The sequence below is a fragment of the Palaemon carinicauda genome, chromosome 17 (assembly GCF_036898095.1).
Source record: "Palaemon carinicauda isolate YSFRI2023 chromosome 17, ASM3689809v2, whole genome shotgun sequence".
In the NCBI taxonomy this organism is placed as follows: domain Eukaryota; kingdom Metazoa; phylum Arthropoda; class Malacostraca; order Decapoda; family Palaemonidae; genus Palaemon; species Palaemon carinicauda.
Window position 1 is genome coordinate 47685543 of NC_090741.1, and position 20266 is coordinate 47705808.

Sequence of the window (20266 nt, forward strand, 5' to 3'; positions counted from 1 at the left end):
TGGCGAGTCTTCTGTGGTTGGTGTCGTGGAAGGGGTATCTCTCCACTCGATGCCACTATTCCAGCATTAGCAGAGTTCCTTGTGTATTTGCGGGAAGAAATGAGCCTTTCAGTCTCGGCAGTGAAAGGCTATCGCTCAGCCTTAAGTCTAGCCTTCGGCTCAAAGGAGTGGACATTTCTTCCACGCTGGAACTTTCCCTACTCATACGGAGTTATGAACTTACCTGCCCTCAGTCGGAAGTGAGACCTCCTCCATGGAACGTGGTTTGAGTTCTCAGGTCTCTTAAGAGACCTCCCTATGAACCATTATGCCAGGCTTCAGATCGCCACCTTAATTGGAAGACGGTGTTCCTGCTAGCTTTGGCCTCGGCCAAGCGAGTCAGCGAGCTTCATGGCTCTCGTATGACATCGCCCATTCAAGGGGATGGGGGGAGGTAACGTTCAGATTCGTCCCTGAGTTTGTTGCTAAGACTCGGAATCCGGGAGTGCTGGACCCTCAGTTCGACTCTTTCAGGACTTCGAGTCTTCGTTCTGTAACAGATGACCCAGACCATCTCCTACTGTGCCCAGTAAGGAGTCTGAGGCTATATCTCAAGAGAACAGCTGCAGTTCGTCCCCAGGTGCAAGCTTTGTTTGTGAGCATTGGGAGAACAAAGAGGAGGGTCACCAAGAATACCATCTCGGCATGGATTCGTAGGGTAATCCATCTGTCCCTGAATCCTGACCCTCCTCCGTCATGTCGCCCTAGAGCACATGATGTCAGGGGCGTAGCTACGACCCTGGCCTTCAAGAAGAACTATTCAATGACGTATGGAAGTGTCAGACGACCTTCACAGCCCACTACCTGCAAGACGTGACACACAGGAGACTCGATACGTTCTCTATCGGCCCTGTGGTGGCTGCACAACAGCTGGTTTAAAACCTCAGGCTACTTAATGGACAAGTAGCAGAAGGTTGAGGGCATTGTTACCCGGTCTTAGTCTGCATGAATGAAAAGGTTTGTCTGGCCCTTATTCTTTTCTTCATCCTCCCCTCTCTTGGGGAAAGCAGCATCCTGGGTTCTCTGCACAGCTGACCTCAAACCACTGCAGGTAAACCATGCTTCCTTGTGTTCCTAGTATCAAGTTAATACTGTCACGTACCCATACCCCGACGAGGTGGTATTGGGAGAGTCCTAGCCTAAAGTTTCCATCTAAAGAACTTCAGGTCAACTTCCTAGGACGTGTCACACTTCATACCTTCACACACAGCAAGATGCCAGTGAGGTGCAGGGACTCCTTACTATTGAGTACTGACACACTCGGGTACTGAGTCCCCGGGCAAAGCCAAAAGCCAGTACTGGCCGGGACTTACCACCCTTCCTAAGGGGTGAGTCACCCATATTAAATAGCGTGGTTTGTATTTCAGTTACGGAACAAATGACAAATTCGTAGGTAATTTGTATTTTTCCTAACTATACAAACCTTAGTTATTTAATCAAACTTGCCCGCCAGCCCTATCCCCCGTGAAATCCTACCTTTAAGCAAAGTAAGCTCAATCACAGGTGTGTGTGAAGGGGGGGGGGGGGGGAAAGCAAGCTACCCTCCCCCCCCCCCCCCCCCCGCTAACTAAAGGTGGGGTAGTAAACCCTCGTTAAAATTCCAATGGCTCGTCATTTCAGCTACGCCGAAAGTAATTACCCATATTAAATAGCTAAGGTTTGTATAGTTAGGAAAGATACAAATTACCTACGAATTTGTCATTTTATGTGTTTTTGCGTTAATCAGTACAGAATTAAGTGTATGAGCAATGGGTCCAAAGCAAGCGAGTGCAAACAAGGGTAGTGAAAAGAAAAAGCGTACGATGACAATAGAGATGAAGCATGAAATAATCGATAAACATGAGTGGTGTAAAAGTAACTGAGCTGGCTCGCCAATATGAGAGGAGTACATCAACAATATGTACCATCCTCAAGCAGAAGGATGCTATAAAGAGCACCAAGCCTTCCAAAGGAGTAACCATCCGTTCCAAGCTGCGCAGTGATATCCATGACGAGATGGAGAGGCTTCTTTTAATATGGATAAAGGAGAAACCGTTGGCGGGATAGCATGACCGAGACTATCATCTGTGAAAAGGCCAGCAGAATCTACAATGACTTGAAAGGAAAGCAAGCAGCTGAGAGAGGAGAGACTTCGACGCCAGTGGAAACCTTCAAAGCAGGTCGTAGCTGGTTAGATAATTTAAAAAAACCGACTGGGATACACTCGGTTGTGAGGCATGGGAAAGCAGCAAGTTCCGACTCGAAAGCCGGGGTGGACTTCGTCAAAACCTTTGCCTCAGTTATCGCAGAACAAGGATACATCCCCCAACAAGTTTTCAACTGCGATGAAACTAGCCTTTTTTGGAAGAAGATGCCCAGGAGGACTTTTATCACAGCAGAGGAGAAGAGACTACCGGGCCATAAACCCATGAAGGACCGGTTAACTCTAGCCTTGTGTGCCAATGCTAGCGGTGACTGTAAGGTCAAGCCATTGCTGGTGTACCACTCAGAAAACCCACATGCTTTCAAGAGCCAAAGGATCTTGAAAGAAAAACTGTAAGTGATATGGCACGCTAATGCTAAGGCTAGGGCTATGTGGCATTTCTTCACAGAATGGGTTAATCTGTGCTTTGGTCCAGCAGTCAAAAAATATTTGCCGGAGAAAAACCTGCCAATGAAATGTCTCCTGGTTCTCGACAGTGCCCCTGGTCACCCTCCTGGTCTTGAAGAGGACATTCTTGATGAGTACAGGTTCATCAAGGTCCTTTATCTCCCAACCAACACCACGCCACTCCTCCAGCCCATGACTAACAAGTAATTTCCAACTTTAAAAAACTGTACACAAAGCATTTGTTCAAGAAATGCTTCAATATCACAGACAACACCAATCTCACCCTTCGTGAATTTTGGAAGGAACATTTCAATATCGTCCATTGCTTAAAAATCATTGACGATGCATGGCATAGTATTACACGAAGAACTCTTAATTCAGCATGAAAGAAATTGTGGCCAGCTTCCGTCGCTGAGAGGGACTTTGAAGGGTTCGATACGCCAAACCCTGATGACACCGAACCTATTGTGGTGGATGAAATCGTGTCTGAAAATATTCAAAGTTCAACAATTAAATAAATTGAAAATATAAAAACTGATAATATTGGTGTAGTAAGGGCTTCCTTTGTTTATCAGAACATTTTGAATGGGGTGATTTGGCAGCAATGAACAACACAACAAATGCCTTAGGTGCCCAACTTCTTTAGCCATATATAAAAGACACAACAACAGGTCTTGTGAAAACTCTCCAGATGAGAGAAACAGAAGGAAGAAAATTTCTATTCCTAAACCAACAAACAAAAGTACCAGGGAAGGGAATAGACAAATCACCTGACAAAGTCAGGTGATCAGTCGCAAAGCAACTGTTTCCAGTAAGCAAAGTTGGACTTCAAACCCAGGGGACGCAAGTTGCTCCTATGTGTCCAATAATGCATCGGCAAACAGATGAAACGGACTTCCTCTCTTGAGGATTTCTGATCCTAATTGCTGACAATGTCAGGCAATCAGTTGCAAAGAAACTGCTTCCAATAAGCAAGGTTAAACTCCAAACCCCGGGGCCGCAAGTTGCTTGCATGTGTCCTCCGAGGGATCGGCAAATACAGACAGAACAGGCTTCCTCTTTAGATGATTTCAGACCCTAAGACTTCAGAGAAGTCTGACTCCTACGTACAGTTGTTCACCTTTAACCAACCTAAAGAGTTAATGGATCTTGAGTCTAATCAAGTCTCCAACTCTAGGAAAAAAATCCATGAGAAGCAAGCTTCAACGGGTAAAAATACCAAGAGTAAAGTTTCATTTCCCATAGCCAGTGAATGTGGAAGGAGAAGTCTGTCTCCTACCATGGATGGCTATGATCAAAGTGAAGAAGGTGTGAGTGAGCTGGGGGCAGTACTTCCCCTCTTATCACTGGTAACAAACGGTACGGTTGTTGACACCGCATTAAAAGTTTTATAGCCGTTTGCCAGGTTGCTCTAGTATTTATAGCCGTAGTAAAGAGTGAATGGTTTTATTCATGTAGGAACAATTTTTCATTTATTTAACAAAGATACTAGTTTTGAAATATTGTACTTCCTAATGGATAGTGACACTAGTTTCAAAATACTATACTTGGCAAATGGATAATTATAAAAGCATTCTCTTTTATGTACTCAGGTGACAACTTGAGACAATGAGACCTACAATTTAAAACCATACTGAATTTCATAAAAGATGCCAGAGAAGTAACAGAACTAACCTGAAAGATAATAGTGGAGCAGACATATTAGGTTCAGAGTGATCTGTATGAGGTCCTAACGAAGAATCTGAATGGTAGAAATTTAAAATTGCTGCTTCAGCTATGAAATCTTCATATCCGAGCACTTTTGCCACTAATTTGCACAACCTTTTCAAATCCTGAGGCATTACTCCCTGCATATCTTCACTATATTCCTGTAAAAAAATAAAATATCTAAAGTTTATCTACTGATAATTTCAAATACATTTAGGAATGCATAGCTATTTTATATATACAGTACAGTATTACATAATTAAAAAAAGCTAAAGTTAAGTTATTTTTTAGGTGGTTTTACAAAATAATACAGTAATCACATTAAATATTTTTAAGTCTGCTCTTTCTTTTATGGGATTCGATGTGAAATAAGTTCTCTCCATTTCCGTCTGTCCAGTCTCCTGCCTTTCTGAATTCCCATCTGGTTTACGTCTTCACTTATCTCTAACACTTTTTGGGCCCATTTTATAGGTCATTGGCCTGCAGCTTCTATTTCCCCTTCCCTTGATTAAATGTTCCTGATCCCTTCTAATCACAAGTCCAAATCTTCCAATTGTAATCTAGCAATAAATTTTAACATTCTAAGGTCACACCCATTTAAAATCTGTCCAGTTTTCCACTAGTTTATAAAGTTAAAGAGTGTACAGTACATATTTCAGAACTTCTAGTCTTTTCAAGATGAAAATAATATACCGTAATTACAAGATGACTCAAGCACTATTCCCCATACAATTTGTCTTAATAAATGCAGGTGATGGACTGTATCAAGGATGACCTTCGATCATAGGGATTAACCGGTGATGAAGTGTGGGACAGAGGTAGATGGAGAAAGCTGGCCAGAAACATCGACCCCACATAAAGGTGGGAAAAGATGCTGACAAAGAAGAAGAAAATGAAATGCAGCCCCATTTTCCAATAAGTATGCCTGAATGAAAAAAATTTGTTTTAAAATAAACCCATTACTGTAATCCCTCTTGTATTCACAATATTATATCAAAGGGGTTGCGAATAAGGGGAAAAATTGATATAGGGGAGTGACCTACAAGCCTAGTTGGTCTACTCTCAAGATTTGCAGCCTAATAATGTATTGTCTAAGCAGAACATTAGTTGATACTGATATCTTGAATCTAAAGAACTTTCTATTTATTTATTACATCCATACTTATCCAATATTCAAATTGATACATTTTTAAGCATGAGCCTCTTTGATTAGTACTAAAATCAGATGGAGAAGCATTACTACTGATAAATCTGGTAACCAGGTGTTGGGTATCTTTCTTCATTTCTTATTGGGATATACATTTGTTCTGTCAATAAATATAAACCCTTTCGCTCTTTATATAGAAACACTCGCCTTTAGGTGGGTGGAAATCTGAAGCAACTGGCTGGTTTTGACCCGGGTGGTCTTACGTGCTTCGCACGAACTTACTGTATAGAAGAACCCCCCTGACACCTTGCTACTCTCTCATTCATACGCAAGCGATAGCAGCCTGGGCAATGCAATCCATATGAGTGTGTGATGATTAAGCAATGTGATTTGTCCAGGTAAGAATTCTTGGAGTCCTTGGACTACCTAGAGCAAACCATTGGACATTGCCCAATTTCCACCTGCTAGGAGAATGGGGACATAAAAAATATATGCTCCTATATCAGGTTCCACAAGGGAAGTGATTCTTACCTGCAGATGGAGGAGACCAGCTTGCAGTGTACTGTAGGTGCTAGTACCCGGTGGCGAAATGACCCAAGCAACCAAAAGTGGTGGTGAACTAGCGGCTGCTAATTGTCGGCGGCGAATCGTCACCAACCCCCTGAGAAGAGCTGTTGGAACTGCTGGAGGACACCAGGAAGGCTCCCTCTCATTTCCAGGAGGTTTTTATGGCAATGTTGCTTGGATTTGGTCCATAGCCCAGAGGCTGTGTGCTGCAACATATGAGCCTCACCCTTCTTTTGATGCATCTGTAAAGAGCATCAATTCCAGAGGGAGAGAGAAAAGATCTACCCCCCTGAGGAGATTGGTATCTGATACCTACCACCTCAGGTCTCTCTTCTGCTCGGGGCCAACCTGAACCTGGTTTGGGGGATGGGGGTGGGGGGCTTCTTGTGCTGAGCCTAGCTGGACATCAGCTGCCACTGAAGAATTATCCATTGGTCACCAGGCACTCCAGGGAGGTCAGAAGACCTATTAGACGCTGCCACCGATGTGCTGGAAGAGAATTTAGAAGCATAAAGGGAAGAGCTGTCTTTTTTAGCCTCTCTAGCCTGCTCTCAGACAGAAAGTCTCTTCCTAGTTTGGTGTTTAAAAGCATTCCTAGGTATACCAGTTGCTGAGTTGGCTGCAGGGAGGACTTCTTGAGATTTACTACGATGCCCAGATCACAGCAACACTGGAGAAGCCTGTCTAGATGTTGGAAAAGGGTCACTACCGAGTCTGCCAGAATCTGCCAATCGTCTAAGTATCTTAACAGACAAATGCCATTCCTGTGTGCCCATACTAACACTAAGAAGAACATCCTTGTGAAAACCTGTAGTGCTGTGGACAGGCTGAAACACAGCACCTTGAACTGGTATTGGTAATCGTCCAGGATGCTCCTTAGATACTTCCTAGATGATGGATGAACTAGGATCTGAAAGTATGCATCCTTTAAATACAGTGTTATCATGGAGTCCCCAGGTCTGATCGCATGTCTGACCATATCTGCCGTCTCCATCTTGAACGGAGTTTGAACAAACTTGTTCAGGGAGGAGAGGTCGATGACTGGTCTCCAGCCTCCAGACACCTTTTCTCCATTTCAAGGCATCACTCACTAAAAACGTACTGTAACAGGTAGAACCACCAGGTTTTGGAACGTCACATTCTTTGTCAGAGGTACCCTAAGCATAGAGCCCAAAGATTCTGGCTTGATGATGTTGGCAGTTGTCTGATGTGTCCGGTGTGAACAAAGGCAAGGGATCGAGGCTGCGCACAGCCTAAGAACCGCCTCATCATCTCGTTCAGAAGAGCCCCATTCCGACAGGCGGGAAAAAGGCTTGGATGAATCCAGCACTCTTTTTCAAGGGACACAAGGAAACCACTCAGGGGAATGCCTAACTCGCGAACGAGAAAGTTACTTGCCCTTAAGCAGGACAGCTCGATGCTTCAGACTCCGCAAACCCTCTGCAGGCCGAGCATGCTCAAGTTGAGGGAATGCGTCATCATTCACGTTCTGAGAAGCAAGGCCAAGGTCAACCTCTGTGTTAGCCGTATTTGGCCTTCCCTACCGAGTACTCCAGGGAGTGCTAGTCCGAAGAATTTCTTGCACATATGCCGAGGCATCAAGTACAAATGGAGACTGGATGAGAGAGGAAGAGGATTCTGGTAGGGACACTTGAGACTCAGCCAGTACACTACCTTCAGAGTCTCTGGCCAGATGACCTAGGATTTCCTCTTGAGCTGTCTGCTAAATCTCTCCCACTGGGGGAGGATGACCACTCCCGACACCGCAAAGACAAAATGGGGTGAGGATTAGCATCAACTGCAGACATGATGGTGCTGCATTGGTACCCTTCATGCCCTGGACAAGTCTGCATGTTAATTCCCACCAGCAACAATCACTCTAAAAAGAAAAATAGTTAGTCAAATGGCCAGTTAACCCTTTTACCCCCGGGGTTTTTGGAAATTTCCAACCCTTAACCCCCAGGGGGTTATTTTTTTCCCAGCACATTTTGCAGTATATTTTTTTTAAATTGCTCTAACAGCCTTAATTTTTGTCATAGAGAGGTCAGGTTGGTCTCATTCTCTTGGAAAATGCCTGAATTTTCTCAAAAAATTATAAAAAAATATGAAAAACAAATTTTTATAGCATTTTTTCGCAAGGACGTACCGGTACGTCCATGGGGGTAAAGGGATGGCTTTTGTGAAACATACCAGTACGTCCTTTGGGGGTAAAAGGGTTAAAATTATGACGGTGAAGCCAAGTTGCATGTGTATGTGTGAGCGGGGTAGCCGGTTACCACCCTCTACCCTCCCCCCCTGCTAACTAGCAGTGGGTAGTAATACCTCACTAAAAGTCTTTTGGATAGTTTTCAGCTTTGCAGAAAGTATATTCCCTATAAAGAGCAAAATGGTTTATATTTGGTGACGGAACAATCAACTATTAATACAACAACAGCAATAAGTACCCGAAATTCATATTCCATACCTTGGTGTCCCAGTTATGGTGGTACCCAAGAGTTACCCATCTCAATTTCTTCAGAAGGTCTTCTTTCCTTCCTTCAGGGCTATTTAAAAGAAATGAAGAAAACAAGAACTAGTGAGATACAACTTAAATTAATGACAATGTGAATCTGTCTATATTTTCAAAGAATAAATTCTCACTAGATGTTAGAAATTGAAGATAAATTTCACCGGAAATGTTGGCTAGAAATTAAAGCCTGTGATAAAATATGAAATAATTATTCTAATGCTGTTACTGTTCTTAAAATATTCTATTTTAATTCTTAATAACTTCTCTTGTAGTTTCCTTATTTCTTTTCCTCACTGGGCTATTTTCCCTGTTGGAGCCCTTGGGCTCATAGCATTCTGCTTTCCCAACTAGGGTTGTAGCTTAGCAAGTAATAATAATAATAATAAAAATTAAATAAAAAAAATGCAAATTTCAACTGATTCCAACTTTTCATGTGATTTTTTTTTTCCACAAAAAGCAAGGGAGAAATTACGTACGATGTTGCCAGGTCCCACCATGATGAATCTGCAAGTGCTATATTACAGCTCTCCAAGTTAGTTTTGTTAGGATTTCGTGGATATTCTCGCAGGCAAGCATCAATCCACTTCAACTGACCATTCTCAGTGAATGGGTTTCGAACAAAGAGTAAATCTGAAATGTTATTTTAAGAAGAATGAGATATCATGTATTCTATAATAAACATCTTTATCACATACCAATGTACTGTAATAAAAAAACTCATACACTAATATTCCCACAATAAAACACTAAAGTTAACAAAATCCCTACTAAATGTATGCTCCTCAAATTATGATATTTTAATTATAAAATAAATTTTTGAATATACTTACCCGGTGAATATATAATAGCTGCAACTCTGCGGCTCGACAGACAACATACTCAAAAAACTCGCGAGCGATCACTATGCAGGTTGCGGGTGTGCCCACCAGCGCCAACTGTCGGCCAGATACCACTCTCGAATGTAAACAAAACCTTCAATTCTTCTCGTCCCGCTGCGTCTCTATTGGGGAGGAAGGGAGGGTCATTTAATTTATATATTCACCGGGTAAGTATATTCAAAAATTTATTTCATAATTAAAATATCATTTTTAAATATTAAACTTAGCCGGTGAATATATAATAGCTGATTCACACCCAAGGAGGTGGGTAGAGACCAGAGTTAATATGTTTACAGCGTATAAGCTAAGAGTTTTTTCATTTTGACAGTTATCAATATAACAAAACCAAAATAAATAGGTACCTGGTAAGGAAGTCGACTTAGACGATTACTCTGCCTTTTAAGTCTGTCTTCCTCACGGAGCCCAGCGATCCTCTTAGGATGCTGACAGACTCCCAGGAGCTGAAGTATCAAGGGCTGCAACCCATACAACAGGACCTCATCAAACCCCTAATCTGGGCGCTCTCAAGAAATGACTTTGACCACCCGCCAAATCAACCAGGATGCGAAAGGCTTCTTAGCCTTCCGTACAACCCAAAAAACAATATTAAAAACATTTCAAGAGACAGATTAAAAGGATATGGAATTAGGGAAGTGTAGTGGTTGAGCCCTCACCCACTACTGCACTCGCTGCTACGAATGGACCCAGTGTGTAGCAGTCCTCGTAAAGAGTCTGGACATCTTTCAAGTAAAATGACGCGAACACTGACTTGCTTCTCCAAAAGGTCGCGTCCATGATACTTTGCAGAGATCTATTTTGCTTAAAGGCCACGGAAGTAGCTATAGCTCTAATTTCGTGCGTCTTAACCTTAAGCAAAGATCGTTCTTCCTCACTCAAGTGTGAATGAGCTTCTCGTATTAACAATCTGATAAAATATGACAAAGCATTCTTTGACATAGGTAAGGATGGTTCCTTAACCGAACACCATAACGCTTCAGATTTACCTCTTAAAGGCTTAGTACGAGCTAAATAGAACTTAAGAGCTCTAACGGGGCATAATGCTCTTTCTAACTCGTTGCCCACGATCTTTGATAAGCTAGGAATATCAAAAGATTTAGGCCAAGGACGAGAAGGCAGTTCATTCTTGGCTAGGAAACCAAGTTGAAGAGAACAAGAGGCTTTTTCTGTCGAAAAACCGATGTTCTTGCTGAAGGCATGAAGCTCACTGACTCTTTTAGCTGAGGCCAAGCACACCAGGAAAAGAGTCTTAAGAGTGAGATCCTTCAGGGAGGCTGAATGTAAAGTCTCGAACCTGTCTGACATGAGGAATCTTAGGACCACGTCTAAATTCCATCCAGGTGTAGCCAAACGACGTTCCTTAGAGGTCTCAAAAGACTTAAGGAGATCTTGTAGATCTTTATTGTTGGAAAGATCTAAGCCTCTATGCCGGAAGACCGAAGCCAACATGCTCCTGTAGCCCTTGATCGTGGGAGCTGAAAGGGAGCGAACTCTTCTCAGGTATAAGAGAAAGTCCGCGATTTGGGCTACAGAGGTACTGGACGAGGATACAGATACTGACTTGCACCAGTCTCGGAAGATTTCCCACTTCGATTGGTAAACTCTAATGGTAGAAGCTCTCCTCGCTCTTGCAATCGCACTGGCTGCCTCCTTCGAAAAGCCTCTAGCTCTCGAGAGTCTTTCGATAGTCTGAAGGCAGTCAGACGAAGAGCGTGGAGGCTTTGGTGTACCTTCTTTACGTGTGGCTGACGTAATAGGTCTACTCTTAGAGGAAGACTTCTTGGGAAGTCTACCAGCCATCGAAGTACCTCGGTGAACCATTCTCTCGCGGGCCAGAGGGGAGCAACTAACGTCAACCTTGTCCCTTCGTGAGAGGCGAACTTCTGCAGTACCTTGTTGACAATCTTGAATGGTGGGAATGCGTAAAGGTCTAGGTGAGACCAGTCTAGGAGAAAGGCATCTATATGCATTGCTGCTGGGTCTGGGACTGGAGAGCAATAGATTGGAAGCCTCTTGGTCATCGAGGTTGCAAATAGGTCTATGGTGGGTTGACCCCAAGTCGCCCAAAGCCTCTTGCACACATCCTTGTGGAGGGTCCATTCGGTTGGAATTACCTGACCTTTCCGACTGAGACAGTCTGCTAGAACGTTCAAGTCGCCCTGGATAAACCTCGTCACTAGGGATATGCCTCGATCTCTTGACCAGATGAGCAGGTCCCTTGCGATCTCGTACAATGTCAGAGAGTGGGTACCTCCTTGTTTGGAAATGTACGCCAAGGCTGTGGTGTTGTCCGAGTTGACCTCCACCACTTTGTCTAGAAGGAGACTCTCGAAGCTTATCAAGGCCAGGTGAACTGCCAAAAGCTCCTTGCCGTTGATATGCATGCTCCTCTGACTTGAGGTCCACAGACCTGAGCATTCCCGACCGTCCAGTGTCGCACCCCAACCCAAATCCGATGCGTCTGAGAAGAGGACGTGGTTTGGTTTCTGAACTGCTAGGGGAAGTCCCTCTCGTAGACTGATATTGTCTTTCCACCAATTCAGGCAAGTCTTTACTTTTTCGGAAATCGGGATCGAGACCGCCTCTAGCGTCTTGTCCTTTTTCCAGTGAAAAGCTAGATGGAATTGTAGAGGTCGGAGGTGTAGCCTTCCTAGCGAGACAAACTGCTCCAGGGATGATAGAGTTCCAATCAGACTCGTCCAATTCCTGACTGAGCAACGTTCTCTCTTCAACATCTTTTGGATTACGAGCAGGGCTTGATCTATTCTGGGGGCCGACGGAAAAGCCCGAAAAACTGGACTGCGAATCTCCATCCCTAAATACAGAATAGTCTGGGATGGGATCAGCTGGGACTTTTCCAAGTTGACCAGAAGTCCCAATTCCTTGGTCAGATCTAAAGTCCAATTGAGATCCTTCAGATAGCGATGACTGGACGAGGCTCTGAGAAGCCAGTCGTCCAAATAAAGGGAGGCTCGGATACCCGATAAATGAAGGAATTTTGCCACATTCCTCATAAGCCTCGTAAACACGAGAGGAGCAGGACTTAGGCCAAAGCACAGGGCCCGAAACTGGTACACCACATTGTCGAATTCAAATCTCAGAAAAGGTTGGGAATCTGAGTGAATGGGGATGTGGAAGTAAGCGTCTCTTAGGTCTAGAGAGACCATCCAGTCTCCCTTTCTGACCGCTGCTAAAACTGACTTCGTGGTCTCCATGGTGAATTTTGTCTTTGTGACAAAGACATTCAGAGCACTGACGTCTAGCACCGGTCTCCAACCTCCTGTCTTCTTTGGTACTAGGAAGAGACGGTTGTAAAACCCCGGTGATTGAAGGTCCGAGACTCTGACCACCGCTCCCTTCTCTAGCAAAAGAGACACTTCCAGTTTCAGGGCTTGTCTCTTTGCTTCCTCTCGGTACCTGGGAGAGAGATCGATGGGGGACGTCGCTAGAGGAGGTTTGCGTACAAATGGGATTTTGTACCCCTCTCTGAGCAACCTCACAGACTGTTGATCTGCGCCTCTCTTCTCCCAGGCTTGCCAGAAGTTCTTGAGTCTGGCACCTACTGCTGTCTGAAGCTGCGGGCAGTCAGACTCTGCCTCGCGAGGACTTGGTTCCTTTCCTCTTTCCTCTCTTTCCTTCGGCACGAGTACTTCCCCTGCTGGGGGCTCTGCCACGAAAGGGCGGAATAAACCTGGACGCTGGCGTGTCTATCCTAGGTCTAGCAGACAAGGCAGACGAAGGGGTCCCTTTGCGAGCCGAGGACGCAACCAAGTCATGGGTGTCCTTCTGCACAAGGGACAACGAAATTTCTTTAACCAAAAGTTCAGGAAACAAGAACTTAGATAAAGGGGTAAAGAGTAGCTCAGATCGTTGACAGGGCGTCACTCCTGCTGACAGAAAAGAGCACAGAGACTCTCGTTTCTTTAGGACTCCTGACGTAAACGAGGCGGAGAGCTCGTTGGATCCATCGCGGATGGCCTTATCCATGCAGGACATGATGAGTAAGGAAACATCTCTATCGGCTGATGAGATTTTCCTACTCAGGGCTCCCAAACACCAGTCAAGGAAGTTAAAAACTTCAAAAGCCCTAAAGATGCCCTTAAGTAGATGGTCCAGGTCTGAGGATGACCAACTAATCTTCGAGCGTCTCATGGCTAGGCGGCGGGGAGAGTCTACAAGACTTGAGAAGTCGCCCTGGGCAGAGGCAGGAACTCCCAAGCCGAGAACTTCTCCCGTGGCATACCAGACGCTCGATCTAGACGAGAGTTTAGTTGGTGGAAAGGCAAAGGAAGTCTTCCCTAAACTCCTCTTGGTTTCTAACCAATCGCCTAACAGCCGTAAAGCTCTCTTGGATGAGCGAGAGAGAACGAGTTTTGTAAAGGCTGGCATGGCAGCAGGAACGCCTAAAACAAACTCAGACGGCGGCGAACGAGGAGCCACAGAGACAAAGTGTTCAGGGAACAACTCTTTAAAGATGAGCATGACTTTCTTAAAGTCCATAGATGGCGGAACTGCTCTAGGCTCATCAATATCTGAAGGATGATCCTCAGGCTGAGGGTCAGCAACGTCCTCATCCGAAAGTTCCTCATCTGATAACTGATGAGAAACAAGCACAGGGGTAGGCAATGCTTGACACGCAGCGTCCGCCCGCACTGGTGCATAAGTGACGGAGCGGGACGCAGCGTCCTGAAACTGCTGAACAGTCTGGGAACTGTCAACAACAACAACAGGTGCGTGAGGACGCACAGCGTCCACCCGAGACTGCTTAGACCGCCTGGGTTGTGCAGTCAAAACAACTCTAGGTTGCGGAGGTTGACGCACCGCGTCAAAACAAGTCAACTCTGATGGTTGGCGAACGTCCTGAACGTCACCAGCCGCATCAGTGAGTTGCTTAACGTCCACATTAGGTTGAAAGTCCACATGAGACCGCATCGGGTGTGGTACAAACCCAACTGGTTGACGTGAACTGGCAACACCAACGTCAACAGGACGCACAACAGAACGCTTGGGTGGCTGACGGCCAGGATCTCCATGAGATAAACGGCTAGGTTCAACGGAAACCTTCTCTGCGTTGTAATCTGCCATAAGGGACGCAAGCTTAGACTGCATGTCCTGCAGTATAACCCATTTAGGGTCTACGGTAACGGGTGCGGTAACAGCCGGGGTTAGCGTCTGAGACGGCACAACTTTGCCTTGCTTAGGCGGCGAGCAGTCATCCGATGACAGCAACGGGTCCGAACTGTCCCAATGACTACATCCGGGACGTTGGACCTGTCCTGAAGGGACCGACTTGCGTTTCAAAGGCCTAGAAACCTTGCTCCATGGTTTCTTGCGTGAAACGCCTTCGGACGACGAGGTAAAAATGGGCTCTCTCGTCTTATGGTAGGGGCGATCTTGACGAGATACGCCTGATACCATAGAGGGAACGTCTGTTCGCTGATCAAGGCCTCTCGAACCCATAAGTCGTACGACATTGCTTCTCCCCTGGGCTTGGGAGCTTGCAAGAGGTCCCGGACTAGGTGAACGACAGGCACGAACAGACGAATCCTCGGTCGCAACACTGTTCACAACACTTTGCGCACTAATCACTTTCCCACTTTCCGCCGTGGCACTTTGGCACTTAAGTTCCTTCACGTCAGCCATGAGTTGATTACGGTCACTTGCTAACGCTTCAACCCTCTCCCCCAAGGCATGGATAGCACGTAACATGTCTTGCATCGACGGTTCCTGAGTGCTAGAAGGGGGGTTAGGAACAACCACTACAGGAGAAGGATTAGGTTCAGGGGCATGTGGAGAGGAAAAATCTACAGACCTAGAAGAACTTCTCCTTACCCTATCTCTCTCTAGTCTGCGTGTGTACTTATCATATTCGATAAAATCGAATTCCGAAAGGCCCACGCATTCCTCACACCGATCTCCCAATTGACAGGTTTTACCCCGACAATTGGAACAAACAGTATGAGGGTCGAGAGAAGCCTTTGGAAGACGCCTATTACAGTCCCTAGAATTACACTTTTGAAACCTAGGTACTTGAGAAGGGTCAGCCATTTTGAATTAGTCAAAGAAAATTCCAAAAACAATCCAAGTCATCAACAAATAATCCGATTCAATTAAAGAGTTCAAGAGTTTATGTTGAGGAAAAACACCTGTACTGCGAAAGCTCAAACCAAAATAAAGTACTTCACCAAAGATGATGGGAAAACTCCAGGTTCTACAGCGAGTATAAGTACGTCTTGTCGTCAACGTCGACAGAGAAGAATTGAAGGTTTTGTTTACATTCGAGAGTGGTATCTGCCCGACAGTTGGCGCTGGTGGGCACACCCGCAACCTGCATAGCAATCGCTCGCGAGTTTTTTGAGTATGTTGTCTGTCGAGCCGCAGAGTTGCAGCTATTATATATTCACCGGCTAAGTTTAATATTTAAAAATGAATTTTTCACAAAAACATTTAAAGATGAAAAATATTGGGTCTTGTTACAAGATACAGGTAGTAAAATATTCTCTCAATCACAAACTCTGTAATTTTAGCTGCTATTCTATGCTGATCAACTCTACTTACTAATAAAAAATGTACAATTTTGAATGTTTTCTATACCTGGATGAGAAATAAAATTAAATATCTTCCAGTCTTTAGGTGGTAAGAGACCTAGAGATTGTAACTCATCCTCTTCTATAACAGATATCGATGTGGGCGGTATTGAAAGTCCATCCTAGAAAATAAAGTAATAAAATAAAATGTCATTTATATAAACTACATACTGTATGTAGAACAGGGTAAAAAGACAAATTTGGAAGTAATTTGTATTTTTCCTAATTAAACAAACCTGAGCTCTTTACTATGAGATATTAGTTCTGGCATAGCTGGAATTTAGCTATAAACTTGTATTTTGGTGTTAACGACCTTCCACTAGTTAAGGGGGTAGCAACCTGTAAGTTAACAGAGAGAATGCGTAACAACAAAAGACCCGCTACTACTTCCAGCCACTTGGTGGGCCACCCCAAATATTTCTGAATAAATAAGAGTGAGCAGATAACAGAGGGCGGACACGAGACTCCAGTCCATCCTATGTGCTGATTAAGTGCCCCCCCCCCCTTCCTTTTCACTAAGACTGGGTAATATTTTGTTCTCATTACAGAATTTCGAAATTGAATTGAAGCTGAAATCAAATGTTATAATAAAATGTCTGTTTGTGAGATTAAAGTGTCTGCTTACCAGCCCATCCTGAGACTACACTGTGTTAATGTTAAAGCCACATGGTCCTCTATTTTAACTATTAACACCACATGACAGGTCAATCTGATATTTCATATGTTTTTATCCAAGACTATCCTAATTAATGAAACAAAACTGTTAGATTTTGTTAAGCGCATTATCAATGTAATTCCAATTGCTGACAGCTATTTAAACAATTCCTTACATGTGCACAAAATAAAAGAGCTTGTTTTAACTTAACCCAATTAAAGTGTTCCATAAATTATTTTAGATATTAATGTTTTCTTCTGATTATTTCTGCCGAGATCATATCCATGTACGGCAGTCAGAATTTGATAACGCCGGGCAATGGCACCTAATCATTGAGGGAAATGACGTCAGATAATTTGACGGGTAGAATTCAAAGGCTGCCCAATTCCCGTAAAAATTAAATGAATGAAGCAAACACAGTGTGTGTGAAACCCTGGTTTTAAGCATTATGACGTATAAGACACTGATCTTAGTGATCACCTTGCGTAAGTAACAAGAATTAAAAACATAGCTTTTTAAAGTGACATGAATTTCTTCAATGCATATGCAAGAATAGATCCATCACTTTCAAACCACCTAGGGTATTGCAAGTGCATCAAAAAACCACAAAAAGAAAAATAAAATCATGGCAATATTGGGCAGTCCCTTTCTGAATCATAAGTGTAAACTGAGCAGAGTAATTGAAGTCTATAGACTATGAGAAATAAGTTTCCGTTATGTTATCAGTTCATTTCATTTCATGTCACAATTACGCATGATGATTAAACGATTCAAGTTGTTGTGAAAGACCTGATACCGTAAACGAAACCCATGCAAAAACAGAAAAATGTCCCAGCAGGTGAAATTTCAGTAACCAGAAATTCATAATGTCACGTTTTCTCTCCTGGTTGGAATGTCAAGAATTTCACAACTCAATAAATCTCATGATTTCCATAATTTTAAGTTGTTGAGACGATCATTAGGAAGCCGTATGGCCGTCAACATGAAGACAGGTGATAGGTCAGGAGTTGAGGTTGGGCACTCAGTTGTTTGTTCAAGAAAAAAAGAAGGAAGATGGGGTTGTTTCATACGATACAATGCCGACCCTAAGTAAGTAAGGTAGACTGCGGATCCCGTGGCGAGACAGTGACCTGTCAAATACGTACTGTTGTTGCACGTTAGGGAATTTTTAAGACCTGTTATTTTTATTTTAGTTGCCATTTGTAATAAACGTTTTCTTTGGAGGTCCACATTTACATGTTATATGTCTTTTTAGTTTACTGCATTTAAGCTTTCTTATGTTATTTTTTTTCTTGGTTGAATTCACCATTTACAATATTATTGTGGTTTTGGGTTAATCTGTATTTTATGTTGTGTGTATTATAATGTATTTTAATTTCAGAATCCTGGGATTGACCAAGTCTGAGGGAAGAAGATCGTATGTCATACAACCAGTAACGGGGGAAAGATGATTTAGTTAAGTATGCTGATTAATCAAAAGAAAATAGGTCATTTGTTCTAATGGCTTTATTGGAATTTTAATACAGTATCTTAGGATTTGGGTATGTTCATAATTAGATATTTAAATTATGCATATTTGATAATACTGTACTGTACTTTCCCAGACCTTGACTAGATGTCAGTTAAGAAGTGTCAATATGACCCATTTTAACTCCTTGTTGTACCCACAGGTTGAGGTGGGAGGGAGGCCAACAGCCTACATCAAATTAACTAAGCGAAAACACCCGAGGTGAGGCAGGAAAAAGTCATCAGGAATAAACGGCCTCGGCTACCACCACCTACAATCCCTTGGGGGCACAACACCCCACCCATGGAAGTTGAATAAGTTGAGATCCCTTCAAGCTGGGATAGTTAGACATTACATCAAGTCCCATTGGGTGTATTTTGTGTCTCCACATAATTACTGTTTTCTAAAGATATTAGAATCCCCAAGTGCACCTCCCTCCCCTCTTAACTCAAACTGGGTCCTTACTCAGTGTAACAGTAAAAAATAGCTTTGCATTAAAAAGACTAGTAAATTGTATTAACTTTAAATTACTTTAATTAAACTGTTCTCTTTGAAAATATGTTTCTAAATCCCACAACTTCTGATATTTATATTTTGTCACACTGAAAATTACTCTACTAAAATATATAAAAATAGCATTTGACAGTGTAGACACTCCACAACTGAAGCCATGACCCTTGGGAATCTGCTTAGGTCTAGCCTTTCCCACAATAACTAAACCTAAGAGTTTCTGAGAATCTAGATGAATGAAGACATGAAAATAAGTGACCTAAGGATGCGAGGGAACCTCAAAATTGAAGAGCTTCTCCCTATCAATGATATAATGGGTTATAAAACATAAGTTTAATGTAGTCACTTCTTTGATGGCTTTCTATTTTACAAGTTTCTCTACCTCCTCCACCCCATAGGAGGATAGTGACCTGTAGGTATTACTAGAAGCTCTTTGCGGTGTTCCTTTAGCTCCTAGCTGTACTTGCTTTATATCAATCTAATTTACAGTACTTTATAGTGCAAAAAGAACAGCTAAATGGATACGTCAAAAAACTAAAGTAATGGATATCCTTGAAACCATTAGCAAGCTCAAATGGAACTGGGCGGGGCACATTGCCAGGATGACAGACAACCGATGGACATCACGAACAACCTTCTGGACACCCCGAGGATACACAAGAAACCGAGGAAGACAAAAAACCCGCTAGCGAGATGACTTAGACCAACATAAGCAACAGTGGCACAGAATAGCTTGCAATAGAAATCTGTGGAGGAACCTGGGGAAGGCCTACATCCAACAAAGGACTTTTGAAGGCTGAAATAATGATGATGATGATGATGATAGTGCAACTGCAGGGTGTTTTAACCACTGCACTTGTGCTGAATGATCTCATAGGCCCCACCACTGGGTTATATACCTCTAAATCCATAAATACATTAAGGTAACCTTAATAAAGTAGCAACTGTGTCCTAAATTTTGGCTACATATGGAAGCTATGAGAGAATTCACTAAAAGAATAACCTTTGCTAGAGGAAGATGATAGCTTTCCCTGGAAGCCTGGAAAAGCAAAACTCAGCTTCTAACATTCCCCATTCGCGCACTTCCAAGTTTTTCCAAGACCTTAATGAACTTCAGCTTACAAAAGTAATCAAGGTAGGTAGGTAGTAGGTTGGTGAAGGCACCAGCCACCCACTGAGATACTACCACTAAAGAGTTATTAGGTCCCCTTACTGACCAGGTAGCACTACTCTTTGGTTACAGCTCATCTTTCCTTTGCCTACACATACATCAAATTGACTAGCTTATTCTTTACCAATTCTCCTCTTTCCTCAAACAGTATATCTGACTACGCTAAGATAACCAACAATTTCTTCAATTAAGGGCTTAACTACTGTACTGTAATTATCCAGTGGATATTTTCCACTAGATAAGGGTAGAAGAGACTCCTTACCTATGGCAAGCAGCTTTTCTAGGAGAAGGACAGTCCAAAATCAACCATTGTTCTCTGGTCTTGGGTAGTGCCATAGCCTCTGTACCCATGGCCATCCACTGTTTCAAGTTACGGTTCTC

The 20266-nt window shown here is 43.2% G+C and overlaps 1 protein-coding gene and 1 long non-coding RNA gene across 2 annotated transcripts in view; one reads left to right on the forward strand and one right to left on the reverse strand.

Moving 5' to 3' along the window:
• LOC137656729 (uncharacterized) overlaps positions 1-18214 on the forward strand; it is a 289131-nt gene extending 270917 nt beyond the window's left edge. The window contains exon 3 of the long non-coding RNA XR_011047006.1: positions 18079-18214. This is a non-coding gene — a long non-coding RNA (uncharacterized lncRNA). The remainder of the gene's footprint in view (positions 1-18078) is intronic.
• AlkB (alpha-ketoglutarate-dependent dioxygenase AlkB) overlaps positions 1-20266 on the reverse strand; it is a 67465-nt gene that overhangs the window by 7236 nt on the left and 39963 nt on the right. The window contains exons 3-6 of the mRNA XM_068390970.1: positions 16050-16164; positions 9036-9189; positions 8515-8593; positions 4304-4497 (exon numbers count right to left, since the gene is read on the reverse strand). Of these exons, the coding sequence (XP_068247071.1) occupies positions 4304-4497; positions 8515-8593; positions 9036-9189; positions 16050-16164 (542 nt within the window). The remainder of the gene's footprint in view (positions 1-4303; positions 4498-8514; positions 8594-9035; positions 9190-16049; positions 16165-20266) is intronic.